Source organism: Syngnathus floridae, chromosome 1 (genome assembly GCF_059516105.1).
Source record: "Syngnathus floridae isolate MCC-2025c chromosome 1, RoL_Sflo_1.0, whole genome shotgun sequence".
Classification (NCBI taxonomy): Eukaryota; Metazoa; Chordata; class Actinopteri; order Syngnathiformes; family Syngnathidae; genus Syngnathus; species Syngnathus floridae.
In genome coordinates, this window is record NC_142413.1 from 18,927,822 (window position 1) to 18,944,229 (window position 16,408).

The 16,408-nt window shown below is 39.5% G+C and overlaps 3 protein-coding genes and 1 long non-coding RNA gene across 5 annotated transcripts in view; 1 reads left to right on the forward strand and 3 right to left on the reverse strand.

Annotated features, from left to right (window-relative positions):
- The first annotated feature begins 824 nt into the window (after positions 1 to 824).
- On the forward strand, positions 825 to 7,342 carry LOC148404434 (uncharacterized). Its single transcript, XR_015859703.1, has 2 exons — positions 825 to 3,144; positions 3,265 to 7,342. It is a non-coding gene; the product is annotated as an uncharacterized LOC148404434 (long non-coding RNA).
- LOC148404435 (nucleoside diphosphate kinase 5-like) lies at positions 1,024 to 4,070 on the reverse strand. Its single transcript, XM_088382064.1, has 5 exons — positions 3,887 to 4,070; positions 2,939 to 3,135; positions 2,435 to 2,535; positions 2,234 to 2,352; positions 1,024 to 2,135 (listed from the first exon to the last, which is right to left on the reverse strand). The coding sequence occupies exons 1-5, from the start codon at positions 4,010 to 4,012 to the stop codon at positions 2,049 to 2,051; spliced, it is 630 nt and encodes a 209-aa protein (XP_088238190.1). The 5' UTR covers positions 4,013 to 4,070; the 3' UTR covers positions 1,024 to 2,048.
- On the reverse strand, positions 4,550 to 7,355 carry rack1 (receptor for activated C kinase 1). The gene is made up of 8 exons (XM_088382051.1): positions 7,135 to 7,355; positions 6,556 to 6,727; positions 6,022 to 6,169; positions 5,784 to 5,879; positions 5,466 to 5,576; positions 5,161 to 5,301; positions 4,851 to 4,961; positions 4,550 to 4,661 (listed from the first exon to the last, which is right to left on the reverse strand). The coding sequence occupies exons 1-8, from the start codon at positions 7,241 to 7,243 to the stop codon at positions 4,596 to 4,598; spliced, it is 954 nt and encodes a 317-aa protein (XP_088238177.1). The 5' UTR covers positions 7,244 to 7,355; the 3' UTR covers positions 4,550 to 4,595.
- Positions 7,356 to 8,776: 1,421 nt separating this feature from the next.
- Positions 8,777 to 16,408, reverse strand: part of LOC148404437 (uncharacterized) — a 99,463-nt gene continuing 91,831 nt past the window's right edge. For both annotated transcript variants that reach the window (XM_088382424.1, XM_088382433.1), the window contains 16 exons: positions 16,041 to 16,118; positions 15,793 to 15,816; positions 14,937 to 14,981; positions 14,733 to 14,777; positions 14,580 to 14,660; positions 14,276 to 14,329; positions 13,966 to 14,031; positions 13,866 to 13,892; positions 13,722 to 13,781; positions 13,562 to 13,633; positions 13,456 to 13,482; positions 13,323 to 13,376; positions 12,622 to 12,708; positions 12,372 to 12,470; positions 11,379 to 11,417; positions 8,777 to 10,651 (listed from right to left, as the gene is read on the reverse strand). In XM_088382424.1, coding sequence (XP_088238550.1) covers positions 10,601 to 10,651; positions 11,379 to 11,417; positions 12,372 to 12,470; positions 12,622 to 12,708; positions 13,323 to 13,376; positions 13,456 to 13,482; positions 13,562 to 13,633; positions 13,722 to 13,781; positions 13,866 to 13,892; positions 13,966 to 14,031; positions 14,276 to 14,329; positions 14,580 to 14,660; positions 14,733 to 14,777; positions 14,937 to 14,981; positions 15,793 to 15,816; positions 16,041 to 16,118 — 909 coding nt within the window. In that variant the 3' untranslated portion in view covers positions 8,777 to 10,600. The remainder of the gene's footprint in view (positions 10,652 to 11,378; positions 11,418 to 12,371; positions 12,471 to 12,621; positions 12,709 to 13,322; positions 13,377 to 13,455; positions 13,483 to 13,561; positions 13,634 to 13,721; positions 13,782 to 13,865; positions 13,893 to 13,965; positions 14,032 to 14,275; positions 14,330 to 14,579; positions 14,661 to 14,732; positions 14,778 to 14,936; positions 14,982 to 15,792; positions 15,817 to 16,040; positions 16,119 to 16,408) is intronic.

Here is a 16,408-nt window from a genome sequence, read left to right on the forward strand (position 1 = left end):
GGGCCCACATTCCAACATGTTTTCCAAGATTCCCTTGTTAAGTGCACCTGCGTGAAAAGTTTTAGCTCTGCAAAATGTGAAAATGACCAAAATCTTTTCACGCAGGTGTGTTTAACGAGGGTAACTTGCAAAACATATTGGAACGCAGCCCCTGAAGACTGGAGTTCGACACCCCTGGTTTAACTGAAAGTGAAAAGTGCCACACCCGCCCTCACCCCCACTTTCTGATTGGCTGGCTGATCTGTGATGTCACTCGGACTCCGTTAGGTACACTGCCATTTTCAGGTGTACCTAATAACAGGCCACTTCATTAAGGAAAATGCTTAAGTGAACGTGAAAAGTGCCACACCCACCCTCACCCCCACTTTCTGATTGGCTGTTTGATCTGTGACGTCACACGGACACTGCACTAGGTACACCGCCATTTTCAGGTGTACCTAATAACAGGCCATTTCATTAGGGAAAAAATCATGGTCAAAGCTTAACTGAAAGTGAAAAGTGCCACACCCGCCCTCACCCCCACTTTCTGATTGGCTGTTTGATCTGTGACGTCACTCGAACGCTCCACTAGGTACAGTTGGTGATCAAGAAATGCAATTCAGTGACCCATTCGTGAACGGGGAAATACGTCATTTTTTCTTTTTCGTTTTGTCTTATGGCGAAGTGGCACCAGCTTCAATGTGCATTACCAACACCTACGGTGTGGGATAAGTTACGTCATTGCATGTTGGTTGAAGTCATCTGAAATGAAAAAAGAACGAATAACTTCAGGAAGTGATCCATTCACTCACGTTCCCTGAAAAGATTCGTCAATTTGAACGAATCGTTCACTCACGAGCCAACACTACTGATAATGTCACACTCGGCCCTCGGTGAATACTTATGGATCACATTGCAACACAGAATCATTACTTTCGTTTCATTTTGAAGTTCTTCTGAAGAACAGATAAGTATTTCAATTACTTGTTTTTTTCAATTACTCAATTACAATGTTTTTTTTATTTTGAGGACCCACTCAAATTTCAGCAAATTTGGATTTCTTCATTTCATGTGTTCCAAAAGGCATTTCTGAGTATTGTACTTAGAACAGAGACTGTTAAGTTAATGTGCCTGCTATGGTTGGGATTTCTATAAATGCATGCAGTGGGGTACATTTTAAGGAACTTGATCAGAGGATGGACAGTATTGGTTGTAACTGAATTCACATCAAACATCGTAACACTAAATGGCAATAATTACATTGTTGCCGCAGACTGAAAACATTGATTTGACAAGATGACAGAAAATAAATAAGAAAAGGCCTCAAAAAGAAAGATTTTGAACAATTGAACAATTTTTCCAGAGGTGCGGGACAAATATGAGAACTATGTTTGTTCAACACAATTTATTCATAATTTTAAGACTGAAAACAAATGCTTGTAATTTAAAACAATGAGTCACCTGTGAATCACATATCAAATGTGATAGAGTGATAGACTCCCAACTTGAAGGTGGTACGGTCAATCCCCAAGCTCAGTCATCACGTCAAAGTGTCCTTGAGCAAGGCGCCGCCCACGGCAAATTTTGGTCAAAAGTGTGAAACTCAAAAAAAAGATTTGAACCTCAAAAAAAAATTTCCGAACCAAAAAAAAAACGAGTTGAAAAAGTTCAGAACCTAAAAAAACAAGAGTTGAACCTATGGACAATTTGGAATGCTCAATCAGCCTGCCATGCATGTTTTGGGGATGTGGGAGGAAACCAGAGAAAACTCACGTGGGAACGGGGAGAGCATGCAAACTCCACACAGGGAGGGCCGGAGGTGGCATTGAAACCCGCACCCTCCTAACTGTGAGGCGGATTTGCTAACCAGTGGGCCACTGTGCCGCCTCTCCAAAAAGTAGTTTCACTTATTTTCTTTATAACAGTCCAAAATTTAAACTGACTTGTCTGTACAGTTAGTAAAGATGTGGTAAATCATTTGACATGGAGCAAATACATTCACCCTACAGAACATGAAATCCCATTGTGAACAGTTCAACGTTGATTTTCCGCAGCATTACCCTTTTTCGTCAGTCATTTTGCTTCTTTTGTAAGGCTCCATCACATATTTGAGGCCTGTTTGGATTGTTTTTGATGAGCCAGTCAGCGAGCCAAATCTAGTTAAGGACAATGTTAAGGCTTTAGTAACCTGAGGTCATAATAGTCATTGGTCAAAATGAACCCATCTTGAGTGTTAAAACAATTAAATACTTACAAATGGGTTGAGTGGTTTGTGTTTGCAGAGCTCAGTGAGTCCGTGGCGCAATGTTTCATTCACATATCGACTCAGGTATTCTTCAGTTTCTTTTCTTGTGGGAAAGGCCTCAATCAAAGCTGGGTATTTTGAGCACAATTATAGTGCATGTGTTAAAAAAAAAACAATGAGTGTGTGCGTGTGTATGTGTAAGCATCTTACTGTTTGGGAACATGAATTTGATCTCTCTGGACGCAGCATGAAATGACTCGCTGCCGTGGAGACCGTTCTGCAGATCAGACGTGCCATATTTTCCTCTAAGGCTACAGGAAAAAAAATCAAAGTACATATTCACAAGAAGATCCACACTCACTAGAACTGTATTAGATACTGGGGGGCTGAATTACACTGAGAACATCTAGTAAGTGTATGTACTGAATATGAAATCAATTTTTGCTCCAATATTTCAGGATCCGAATTGAAACTGAAAGCTTAGACTTTTCTATGTGCACAAAAGTCCCATCCCTCCCACTGAGCAGTTTGCCTTTGCAAAATGTGGACACGTTTTGAGAGAACAAAAAAAGGGCCCACAGAAAATGGGTCACAGAAAAGGGCTCAATTCTCTCAGTTTAGTTCATGAAATAAGGGAGCAAAAACAAATGTTGCATTGTTTGGCAAGAAAAAGAAAAGTAATGTTAATGTTAAGTAATATGTTATGCAGCTTACCATTCTATGTGACTTTCTGTGATCCTAGCAGGTCCAATGATTGATTTCCAGTGGGCTATCGCATTGTCTCGGGCAAGAGTCAAGGCAATGATTGGACCAGAGCTCATGTAGGCAGTCAAACTGGGAAAGTTGAGTTTTCCATAATGTTCTGCATAGAAGTCACTGCATTGTTCTGGAGTCATCTGCAGTTTCCTCCTCTGTTGGATGTGAGTTGTTATACACATCTTGCATTGTGACAAGGAATTTTCTGAACCTTTCTTACTATACATAGAACAATCAACTACCATATCTTAGCAACGGGATTTATTTTTCCCCTTCATTTTCAGCGTTATTTCTGAAGATTTTAAACAGGCACTGCACGGACACCTCACCCTGGCTGCAAACCTCACTCTCAGGTCAAAATGCAACCAAAGATGTAACGATTTCCACAAACATTTTCAGTATAGTTGAATTCAGCTATTCCTGAGTACATGTCGCCAGACTAGCCAAGTAGAAAAAAGGTACAAACATCTACTGAAAATCAGAAAATTGTTCCTTTTGTCTTTCACGCTGAGAAAACACCTAACTTTTTCCAGCGTGGAAAGGCGCTGGCTGAATGAGAATCGGAAAAGACGCTCAAAACGCTGTTTGGTGTGCACGTTGCCAGCTTTACAGCACATGCAATTATAGTCTTTACATGTGGAGTCGATAGCACGAGTTGAATATCCGACGTCGGGAAGAAAATTCGGAGAGGTTACAAATTTCCACTTTTTTTGTGAAACTTAACTGCATCAGCAGTTGCAGAACAATATAGGCTTTGCAGGCTCCATGCTTGTTTGACCGGTTTTTTTTGTCGCTTTTGAGTGCTGTGGACACATTATGGTCCTAATGAAACCGCAAACCACCTCAAATGCCATCTGCGCCTATGCATTAAAGACCAATAAAGTATCTATCCCTATCCGAACCCACCTGCAAAATAGAGAAGCCATTTCTAAGAATGATGTCCTCAATTTCCTCACTCTTATGAAATGCATCTGGCTTAATGAGCGCCAAAGTTCTTTCCACGTGAATACGAGGAAACGACGCAGTGTCCATGGTAGACGAAATATCGAATGTGCGTGTGTGCGCCTGGTCTAATCATGGTGCGGTCTGACCTATGTTGCTAGGATACGATAAACATAAGACTGCAGTTCCGCAGGAAAACGGACACAAACAAGTATAATATTTTCTGCTATTTCACGGTCCACCAGGTTTGATTGTCATACTGTACTTTACATAAATTACCCGTTTGGTTAGTAGTTTAGTGTTGACTGCTTTGAACTGGCTAAGGGGACAACACAAACATCTCGTGGGCAACAAGGTATACCAAATGGCAAAATCATCTATTTTTACCAATCTCACTCCAGTGGACAGATTGACAGTGAGACAATATTAGACTTCATAGTACACAATAGCAGAAAAATAATTATCCATCAAAACTTCAAATGTAGATAATGGCACAGACAATGTTTGAAACTTCTAAATTATACAGACGTGTGAAACAGTGCAAAAATTTTGGTATATTAGCACAATACATTGTATCAAATATCAGATGTGGTCCTGACACATTTTAAACAGAGCATGAAACTCAGATTCTTTCAAACAGTCTTTTATTCAAAGATACTTTAAGGAAAAGTTCTTATCGGGTTCCAATAGTAACCTGCCACACTCTAATCAGGTTGTCAGTGTAGCCAGCAAACAGGGTCTGTACAAAAACAAAAAGGAGACATGTTAACATGAAGCTAAAATAATGTCATGTTGACACACAAAAAAATCCATTTGACCCCTCATATTTGCAGGACTGTCATCAGTGGACATCAGAGTTTAAAGTGAGTAGGATAATCACTGGGGGGAAGACAATCACTTTCAGCGCTGTACTAAATCGAGCTCATACCTGTCCATCAGCAGACCAGGCCAGGGAGGTGCACTGTGGGGGTTCGGCCTTGCTGTTCGTGCTGATCACCTCCTGTCTCAGCTCATCCACAATAATCTTGCCTTCCAGATCCTGCAGAAATAGGGAAAAACTTAGTCAGGAAACAAGGGGCAATAAGTGATGAGGAGAAGAGCCTAATCTTGTTGACTCAGAAACAGCCTCTGTTATCATCATATAATACAGTTGGCATGGAAGTCACATCATTGTCACACACTGGAACTTTACATATAACCGGCACAGCTTCTGGAGAATGGGAAAAGAGTAGTCTTACCCAGATCTTGATACTGGGACCGGTGGCGGCGCACAGCCAGTAACGGTTGGGGCTGAAGCACAGGGCGTTGATGGTGGCGCCACTGTCAAGGGTGTAGAGGTGCTTGCCCTCGTTCAGGTCCCACAGCATGGCCTGACCATCCTGAAGAGGACAAAATCAACACGCTCTAATAACGTTGGCATTGTACTTCAACAATAATAATTTTAAGTGGACCTAATGCTCAGAATAAGCTACTTTATCATTGCTGCAAAACAGATGAGTTCACACTTCAACACAGAACCCAGCAAGCTGGACCTTGAGTTTACCTTTCCACCAGATGCACAAAGGGAGCCATCAGGAGAGACTGTCACCGTGTTCAGGTAACCAGTGTGGCCAATGTGGTTGGTCTTGAGCTTGCAGTTGGCAAGGTTCCACACCTTGGTGCAAAAAAAAAAGTGTTTTACTGAAATGAAGATGACACACGATTCATATGATGCTGCACAGAATCATGCCCTCATACTAAAAGTGTTTCATCAGTGTGTGAAACTAAGATAATACATGCATTTTTTAAATAATCACTGGGCAAAGGCATGTTAGAAATGTGCATTATTTCACAAATGTGCATTTTAGATGGAACAGCATACCTTGACCATCTTGTCCCAGCCACAAGACACAATTATGGGGTTGCTGCTGTTGGGGGAGAAGCGCACGCAAGACACCCACTCAGAGTGGCCTTCATCCTGAAAGGGGAAAACGTAAGAGAAATCATTCATTTGCTGGAATGATCTTTGTCACAATATCAGCTATTCGCGGAGACTGTTGATCAAAAAACAGATATTCAAGGCAAATTCAACTACATATATCTCAAGTTCAGAAGCCTACCTGGATGGTATACTTGCAGACACCAAGCGTGTTCCACAGCTTGATGGTCTTGTCCCGAGAGCCAGACACAATCTGGCGGTTATCGGCAGAGAAGGCCACGCTCAGGACATCCTTGGTGTGTCCAACAAACTGGCGGGTGGTGTTGCCGCTGTGGAGACATCGCACAAAGCACTTCAATGTAACAGTCATTAAACGGAGAGAAAAAAACAACCTCAAATTCAACACCCCAATGACAGAACATTTTAGAAAATTACTAGAACCTTTGCAAATCCATAATATCTGAGGTTAAGCATCAATTTGTTTCTACAAATCTTAATCCTATGCAAAATCTCATGTCTTGTTGATTTTGTGATTTATCAGTGGAGGAAAGTTTCCCCACATTGGGCAGCAAAGCCCGTGGAAAGGTGTCAGTCAATAGGAAGAGGTGAATGGGTTGAAGGTTGAAAGTACAAACCTTAAACTTGTGTATAGTTGAGGCCATCACCTTTTTCATATAATTTTCTATTATTGAATTAGCCTCTGATGTATACTGACCTGGTAAGGTCCCACAGACGGAGGGTGGAATCCCAAGCTCCAGACAGGGCAAACTGTCCATCGGAGGAGATGACAACATCGCTAACAAAGTGCGAGTGGCCCTTCAGGGAGCGCTGGGGGATGCCATAATTGGTCTCATCACGGGTCAGCTTCCACATGATGATGGACTTGTCTGAAAGGGAGGCAGACAACAGATCTTCAGAGCAAATACTTTTTCTCAGGAAGGTTATCCAGAAATACTAAGATAAACAAAACTATTGCAATTAGTACGAGTCTATTAACCATCATTGATAGCTTCGGGATTTTAACATGAGAAGTTCGGACTTGGCCAACCTAGTCAGTCAGGTGCCACTGAAGCGTTAGCAACCGCGGCTAACAATTTACTAATGTCTGTCCAGTTTCGTCAGGCTGACTAGGTATTGCCTAATTATGACTAGTTGCCTCACGATTAATGATTAATGTATATATTTGACATGCACTCTGCGTAGCATTGTGGTTTATTTGACGCCACGACGGGAAAATCGCTCGCCGTATCACGCTAGCGCAGCCATGTTGGCGAAACCGGTGGTGGAACCTCACCTCGGGACGCCGACAGAATCATGTCGGGATATTGAGGCGTAGTGGCGATTTGGGTGACCCATCCACTGTGCCCCTTAAGGGTCCCCCTCACTGTCATCTGCTCGGTCATTTTGGCGTCGATCGATGAAGCCTTCTACGAGGATGGATTCGGATTTTCAGAGGCCCAACTTAACTGTAGGTCCTCATTGCATCTGGGCACAGAGGAAAAGGAAGTTGAGACCCGGATGCAAAAACTATGAGGGGTGAGAAGCCAGCAAAGGTTTCTGGGAAATGGTGACGCAATACGTTTACGGATAAGCTTGGCAGCGACGGCACATTAATAACAATAGTAATAGAAGTCTTCGTGAATTATTTCAGAGAGAGTTTTTATCAGTTTCATATGTGATCTTCTATTGAAATTCTTTTCTCAATGATATTGACTGGTGAAAAGTATATATGGACGATGGCGATTTTGTTTCCCCTGACGAACAAAGTAAAATAGGTGTCATACCAAATTTCTCATAAATGTTATCCCGTGAACCATTATTGTGTTAATGTGAACAGGTTTTTATTTTTTCTGAGAAAGCCACCTTGAAACTGTCCAGCACCTCTTCTGGATCTGTACGCACTGCAACTGTTTGGAAGGATTTCAGCTTTATTACTGGAGAACTCTATGCAGACTTTTCTGTAAAATGGGAAGATATTTTACTTATTTATTTATTTAAAACCAAACTGAAAATAACTGGTGCACGAATAAATGCAAAAGTTATTTCACATTGCATTTGTTATAACGTTCTATATGACAGATGGATAGAAAATTCAAAATAGTAATTCTCAAAGTGTTATATGGTAAACTGGCACTATGCAGTGGTATGCAATAGAATTGCCCAAGTACAGTTCTTTTGCATTTAGTCTTTTGGAAGGTAAAATGTACGTATATATATATATATTTGTATGTTGCACATATTATTTGGGGTATTTAGGTACATGTTTCATTTTTCATGTTTCATTCAAGTGCAGCGGTGATGGATAAAGCGCATAAAGACCCTTTCAAAAAAATAAGAGTTAAATAAACAAATGACTAAAACCTTTGTCTTAACATACTTCTGAATCATTAAAAAACACCTGTTGACATCTTAAATACAGTAAGAAAACTGTTTTGCTCACAAAAAATTCCTGCAGTGACAAAAGGGTGGATCAAACTAAGTCCAAATTTTGATTTATGAACAACTCACAGCCCCAAATACAAAACAAAATGATCTTTTTCACACCAGCTTTATTTGATATTTAAAAACAGAGTTGATGTTAACAGTTCAGGAAAATGCCAATGTTACTTTTCTATGATGAAGTTTTGTAGACCAAACTATTATCTTACCAGTGATTGAGTCTCAGACTTAACTTTTTAATCAGTAACAAAAGGGCAAGTGTAAATATGAAGAGTTTATCCCGGGCCCTACATTAGTTCAAGAGAATTTGGAAATTTGAGATCAACATTGACCTTTGATGTCCATGCCCTTTGCACATTTGTGCGAGATTATTTAAAATAAAACATTCAAGTGTCTCAACACACTCATGCAACAAACAAAAAATAGAGTAATGGATGCAGCCGCAGGGTAAAGCTGGAGCAAAAAAAGGCTTCATGTTAAATCAATTGAAATGTATATGAAAGGAAAAGGAAAGCATAAACCCATAGTTTATTTCAGTCAAGTTAAATTGACCCAAGTTTAACATATTTAGACAATAATTACAAAAATAGCTTCATTCTTTTACAACCAAGTACACAACCAAACATTGTCACAAAGTCAAGCTAATACTGTGATATTATTGGCTACAACACCAAAGAACAGACATTGTGCTAGTTACTTACTGCATTAAGTCTTACAATGAATAGAACTTGCAAAACAAATCTTAGTCCGATGTTAATTGTCAGATAACCACACATCTTCCAGTCAAATGGCAACACTTTATGCCTTGCAGTGACTGTAAATTGCTTTGCATCTCTGATCATGTTTAATATATATGATAGCTTACAGGAAACTTCTCGTGTATAGAAAGCCTTTCAAATACAAGCAGAACCACATACGCAAATGTTTATGTACACGTAAACTGACTTCAACATATAAATCCTTCTGTTATGATTTTTGTTGTTGTTGCGTCAGTATAGAAATTTGGCACATGTATAAAGCTTGTATCGCTTGCTTTTGTGACATTTTAGAGCCTGACTATTGATAATGAGAAAAAAAAACAGGTCCGTCATAGTAAGTAGGTCATCTATACATTTTTTTTAGCAAATTGCAGTCCAAGCTTTACAAATAAAATAAAACTAGTACTTGAACATTCTGTTTGCCATTTACTGTGGTGTACAAGGAAACATTTCAACGCCATAGCATTTTCTTTTGCATCATAACTAACTAAAAGAAACAAATTTTAATTGTCAATCATGAGAACAAAAATATTCTTTTACTGATGTTCTACAATATCTAATGTACTTTTTTTTTTTTACAAAATGTAGCTGTGTTATCATCACTGTTTTGTAAACCTGTAGCAAAAATAATTCTACTTATCCTGTATCTCTGAATAATTATGCCACATTTTAGGAATTTTGCAAAATAAGTCTGTAAATGTGTGGCCAAGACAAAAACACACCTACAAAAGCCCTTTATCTACTTGGACTAAAAACTATTCAAACATGGCCCACAAAAGGCAGCATTACTGGCATTGAAAGCCAGTGTATGATCAGTAAATAAAACTTAGTTTCTAATAAAAACACATTTGACCAAAATGAAATAATTTAGTTCCTCAGTCATCAATTTCTAATGACTAATATTTTTTTTTTTAAAAAAAGAAATAAAAACATACAAGTCAGCAGCAAGAGAGAACAAAAATGTCTTCATCTGGGCTAAAATCACCACGATCAGTCAAACTAAATTACACACGGTGGGTTTTAAACTTGTTAAAACTCAACCAGCAAAACAATGAAGCTAATTAGCCCCATTGAATGATGCTTTACTATGAATACTGTAGCGGCTCCTTCAACTCCGTCAATAAACATGGCATGCATGGGAATGCAAAATATAACATCAAACAGATTTCCACTGCCAAACATGGAGAGGAAACATTTGAAAATCTATAAGAGTGCTTGAAAAGCTATTATTTCTATAATTTCATCCACAACATTGGTTAAGATGATGCAGTTAATTACAGAGGATTTTAGAAGATCCTAGCCAAACAACTCAAATCATAACATGGGCTGAATCCTTCCCTATGTGCCAGTGACGTCACACTACATCATCAGCAAGAGATTTTAGGGGATAGCCGAAGTGGATTTGACGACCCCTTCAGGAGAGTTTCCACATTGGAGGATTTTAAGTTTTCAGTAAGACACAGAGGCTGTGCAGGGCGGGGTCTGCTCCATAAAGGCCAATCTGCCTCCGTGCCCTCGGCCCTTTTAAATGTCCTTTTCCCCAGCAGTCAGTCCTGCTCGCCTTCAAGGCTGAATAAGACGCTTGCGTTTAAGCTTCTGCCTGGCCATCTCCTCCTTTCGGAAAACAGAGAGGACGAGAAGAGTGATGCACACTCCTTCATCGGCCACTGCGGGGATCTATTCAAGCATCCATCAAGCCGAGCAAGTCAGACTTGGTTAGTAAGGTAGTGAGATTTCAGCACATTGTGCCTGGTCTGCCCTTCAAAGAATCCCACATCCAGTTCAGCTTTCTTTCTTTCAAAGCATGGTTGGTTACTGCCAAGTTGTCCATGTTTCAATATATTATATAAAAATGTTTATTAAAAACAAACAAACAAACAAATGAAAAGATATTGGTAATCACTTGCAATATATACCAAGACAATTATGTACAGACTCCATGCGGCTGGTTAGTCATAGTCATCACTGCAAAGGAAGCAAAAAGGGGAGAAACGATTAGTTGCTTAGTAATCACAATATTATTACAATCCATTTGGTTTCAACTCACGGCTTCAAATGTGCAAAATGTTAGAACTACACACTCATACAGTGATATGCATATAAATGATCAAATATACGTATACAAAATAAGATTAGTTAATCATTGAATTTCGTGTCTTTGTGGCGTATTTAAGCCTTTAGCATTTAAGAATCATTGCATAAAATAGTAGTATCTCCATGTATGTTTTACTCCACGTCTTAACGTAACATTATGGTAATTGGGGTTTGTAATTCTCCCAGTTAGTTGTCATTAAAGGGGAATTGGCTCACAGTAAACTGAATGCCCTTTTAGATTCCTTACCTTGTGCCAGCAGCCTGGTATGGGCAACCCATCACGTCCCTGCGCAGTAACAACAACAGACAAATGTTTCATCAACAAGCCACAAAATGTACAAAAATGAAACATTTGGCTTAATTTTCACAGTTGATATAAAAGTCTACACACCCCTGTTCAAATGAAAGGTTTTTGTAAAATGCCCCTGATAACCTAAGAAAATTAAGGTGGACTTTTCCTCAAGTTTATTATTTTCTTCTAGCAGAAGTTTTAAGGGTTTTTTTTTCCCCTGATACTGACTGGTATTTGGAACAATTCATATTTTTCTCCACCTAGACTGAGGCCCAGGTCCAACTACAGCTTAGTTTTAGCACTGTTTCAGGTTTCTGATTGAAAGAAACACATGTAAGGAAATGTTATTTATTTGGAGTTATCAGAGCACTGAAACCGGTGCCAAGTGTGTGCTGACCATTTAACATGAGTTGTATTGTTACTGGTTACTGAACACAGCCATCGCCCTAGTTAGAAGAGGGTGTGTGCATTTGTGAAACTACATGATCACAGTTGTTTATTTTTACTTCGCTCTTAATTTTTTTTTTTTTTTTTTTTTTTTTACAATTGAGTTGCGCAGGTTAAAACAATGAAAGTATTCATATCGGTCTCATCTTGAGAAAAACCTGTCTTTCTAAAAAACAAAACAAAACAAAACTTTCCATACAACGCCCGTTTGGGTTGACGCGTTTCCCAAATTCTGCACCTCAAAGTTCGCGTAAAATTGAGATTTAGGTGTAGTTTCGTTTCCAGCCAGAGGATACCCAATCGATTAATAAAAAATCAAAATTTGCCAGGGTAGCAATCATATCTGGATTTTGGTTCATTCTACAAATGACATTTCCCCAAGTATAACTAAGACTTTTGTGGATATTAATCCTAGTGTCACCAAACAACCAAAGTCAACAAAGACCCATAAGTGAAATAAACGCACGATTGCCAGCAGAGGAAGGAGCAGAGATACCGTACCACAGGACAGAGGGCCACAGGAGCGGAAGGAGGAAGAACAGGAGGTGGAGGAGAAGAAAGCACTCCTTTCACAGACAGATCTTTTTTGTCATCACAACCCTGTTAGCAAGAGTCAGTTACACATTCACAACTTGGAGGAAGAAACTTGCAGAGAGGTAGAAAATTGGAATTTGAAGTCAAAGAGAAACATGAAAAAGTAGAACACGACAGAGATACATTAAGTAGTGGTCAATAATCTGGGGCTTCGTACCACAGGACAGGGTTGATCCAGGCCTGGAGGACCCTGTTCTCCCTTCTGACCCTTCAGCCCTCTCTTCCCAACACTTCCTCTGTCACCCTGGACAAAGACAAAAACACTTCAAGCAACCAACATCTACGATTAATCACATACGAGTTCATTTACACAAAAATGATGCCATACATATGAAAATGTTTCAAATGAACCTGTCGGAGAGGTTTCAACATTTGACTGTTCAACAGAATTTTAAACTGAATTCACCTTCCTACAACTAAATTTGATGCAGCTCACCGAGCTTCTCTGAGGAGTCACAAATACATTTCGCACAACATTCAAAACCTAAAAAAAATCTTTAAAAGGGTTAGTTATTTAGTGACTAATGGGGTTTACTAGTCACCCTCCCACTGTAAAATGTACATCAATTAGAACTTTCACAGATAGAGATTTCTATATAGTGGGGTCTCAACTATTACAGTAACATTACAATGATTAGCACTGCTGTTAATTTTGGGCAGGCATGAATATAGGCATAAATCTTGAGTGATGGCCAAATACATTCTGAAGCACACTACTGTATGCGCCATTAAAGTTTGATCCAGCTTTGGCATTGGATCTCACTGCTTTTGTAAGTGTGTCAAAACTTAATGTGTGGCAATAGAATATCACTGGTTCTGCTGCTTGAGAAAATATTTCTGGATTCTTTTTGTACCAACCTTATCTCCCCGTTCTCCCCTGTCACCTTTCTCTCCCATGAGGCCTGGGAAACCCTGCAAAGAGATCAACAAAGAGGTCAGAGGGCAGCTTCTGTGCAGGATAATTCGAAATTCCCATTGAGACGCAACTCACGTCAAGTCCAGGTTCCCCTGGCCTGCCCTGTGAACAGGTACACATGACGAATGTCTTAGTTTTACAATGATAGGTGCTCCAATTGTAGAAGTGATCAGCCACCTACCTTTTCTCCTTTAGCCCCTGGAAGACCCACTAAGCCCGGGGATCCAGGTGCACCCTGAAGGCCGTCCAATCCCTGCGATTACAGCATAAAAGCACCTTATCATTGCTGCATCACGTCTGGTTCCTTAACATTATGCTTGCATTGGCGAGGCGTTACTCACTTTGGGTCCTGGAGAACCGGGGTCCCCCCTCTCCCCCTTTATCCCAAATCCTGGCTCTCCCTATATTGCAATAAAGGAATTTAAGCACCAAACAACATAACATGGCAGCCACAAAATACCTGAAAGGTTGCCTTTCATGCTTACCTTTGGACCAGGCATTCCATGCAGACCCTGAAAAACAAAAGGAGTATATCTATAATTGCTTAAATCTTCTGCTGCATGCAATAATGATAAGAGCACTCACCATGGATCCAGGTGATCCAGGAACTCCTGGTGGACCTGGTGGGCCTGGCTGTGAAATCATTTGAACCTGTGTCAATAAAAATCAAAGGAGCATTGTGTGAAATCACAGGTGAGGGAGGAATCGATCGCAGTACATCAGTCATCATTTAGATTTCTGCCTCATCATTCTGTGAATACAAGTTAAGGCTTATTTTGACAACTCAAGCTTTTACATTCAACTTTTTTGGGAATTACTTAGGATACATTATTTAAAAAAAACAATAGTCAAGACTGAAAGAGGGAAAAAAAATGAATGTGCACGGTCCACTGACCAGGTTGTCATCCAGTCTGCAGTCACCTTTCTCTCCTTTCTGTCCATCCATGCCCTGTGTGACAAAGCCCAAGATGAACTTGAACCAAACCATCTCTCAGTATGAACAATACAGATCAAATACCAATAACCAACGCAAAAATATTGTTTAATGACTAACTCTCTGGCTATGTCAATCAAAAGGGAGCTTTATGTGTTTTTAACGACAGAGTTGGCGATACAGAGTAGTTCTTCTATTGGATTTCAGTAGATTGAGCTGCTGTACCAAAAGAACGGACTAGTAAGTGTATTTTCTCACAACTTACCGTGGGACCAGAAAGGCCCATCTCTCCCTTTTCTCCTCTTTCACCTTGTGGTCCTATTTCTCCCACATCACCTTTCGATCCCTAGTGGAAAAAAAGTATACATATATGGTGAACACCAAAAAACAACACATTTCTTGACTTTCTTTTCTGTACCTTCTCCCCATCCATTCCAGCGGTACCAGGTAAACCAAGCTCTCCCTGAAAAAAAAAAGAACCTCTTAATGATTATGGCCTAAAGTAAAGTCAGCCCTTAACAAACATACCAGCATGTAATTGTGGATAAATTATTATTATGATGACTATGATTAAATTGTGATTATGATTATATTATGATTATTATCATCATTATTGCTCTACCTTTTCTCCTTGAAGACCTGGGGGGCCAGGTGGTCCAGGTGGGCCCTAGTAAAACGCGCAACAACAAAAAAATGGTGTTATGCTTTCGACCAGCACTTCTCTGCCATGTAAACTTGTGAGCTGGTTAATGGTAGAATGCGGAGCTGCAGCCAGTAGCTACCAAAAAAAACATACTACAGAATACTATATTGTATACTTACTTACTAGACCCAACACTGAGTACACTCAATCAGAAGACATCCACATAACATGATCTTTATGTGGAGACTGATAGAGGTTATCTTATCTGGTTGTGGTTTAAATGTTGCAGAGCATCATCAAGTTGATTCTAACAATTTTTTAATTCATTATCACAGAATATAAAAAGGCAACACAAATATTAGAATGTCTCAGTATATTACAATGCTGTTCAACATAAATTTAAATTCCAACCTCATCATCATTTAGGATGAAACCATATGATGGCTTTTTAAAATTAAACAAATTTTAAATTAAATACACGGTTTGCTCAGTCTGCCTTGGGTGTGTCGAGAGGGAAGTGATGTTCAAACACACAGAAACACCATGCTGCTTGATATATTGTGAGGCACCAGATGGTATGAAAGCACACTCTAAGTCAACGTGACAAATACTGTTGATGTTTCCGCATGAGCATGCTTTGGTGATCTTGGCTCTAATGGATATGAGCTTCGTAGCTCTTCCCACATGGGCAGCAGACAAGTTCTTAATTAAAGCTTTTCCCATATGGTGTCAAGAATGACATTTAGTACGGTGTCAAACATTTCAGGCTTGTTCAGCGTGTGTGTTAGTCACTGCTGACACCACCAACACCCATGCAAAAACAGTTGCAGATTACCGAAACACTGATTGTGTTGATGGCCTGTGAAACAAAGATATCATGCAGCATGACCATCTTGCTTCTTTTCATTTACGTTGTCTTTGATATGTAATGACATCATGACACTCAAAATGGAAATGTAAAGGTAATGGAAGCCTTTTGAGAGGTTTCTGAGATTAAAGGCAGTATAAATAAACTTGATTTGATTGACTTTCAAATTGCATTATTTTATTTCTTTTAAAATTGACAGCATGTTGTTCTCTCACCTGGAACGCATCAAGAAGCTTGCCATTAAAGTCAATGATGTCAGAGGTGCCTGAACTGCCCTTTTCACCAGGATAACCCTAGAAAAACATTAAAAATGATACATATAGATACTTATAAATATTGTATATATATATATATATATATATACACAGAGACAGTAGAATTTACAAAATGCAAAGCACAATAAAATAATATACAGTGACAAATACATTCAGTTGTTTTAATATCAATAAATACTGTGGTAATTGGAGAGTCAAGCAATTTTCCCCCATTTTTAGTACTTGGTGCAAAGGTTTCCAATTCTGGCATACATGATGCCTTGTAATGAGTGTGAATCCTCAAGGAGAACCAAATAAGCAATTTTGAT

Excerpts from the sequence above, each read along its gene's own strand:
- LOC148404435 (XM_088382064.1), bottom strand. The coding sequence starts at position 4,012 with ATGGACACTGCGTCGTTTCCTCGTATTCACGTGGAAAGAACTTTGGCG. Across the intron at positions 3,136-3,886 it reads ATGGCTTCTCTATTTTGCAG|AGGAGGAAACTGCAGATGAC; the intron begins GTGGGTTCGGAT and ends CACATCCAACAG. Across the intron at positions 2,353-2,434 it reads CAAATTCATGTTCCCAAACA|CTTTGATTGAGGCCTTTCCC; the intron begins GTAAGATGCTTA and ends CAAAATACCCAG.
- rack1 (XM_088382051.1), bottom strand. The coding sequence starts at position 7,243 with ATGACCGAGCAGATGACAGTGAGGGGGACCCTTAAGGGGCACAGTGGA. Across the intron at positions 6,170-6,555 it reads CGTCTGTGGGACCTTACCAG|CGGCAACACCACCCGCCAGT; the intron begins GTCAGTATACAT and ends ATGTCTCCACAG. Across the intron at positions 5,880-6,021 it reads TCTGCAAGTATACCATCCAG|GATGAAGGCCACTCTGAGTG; the intron begins GTAGGCTTCTGA and ends TTCCCCTTTCAG.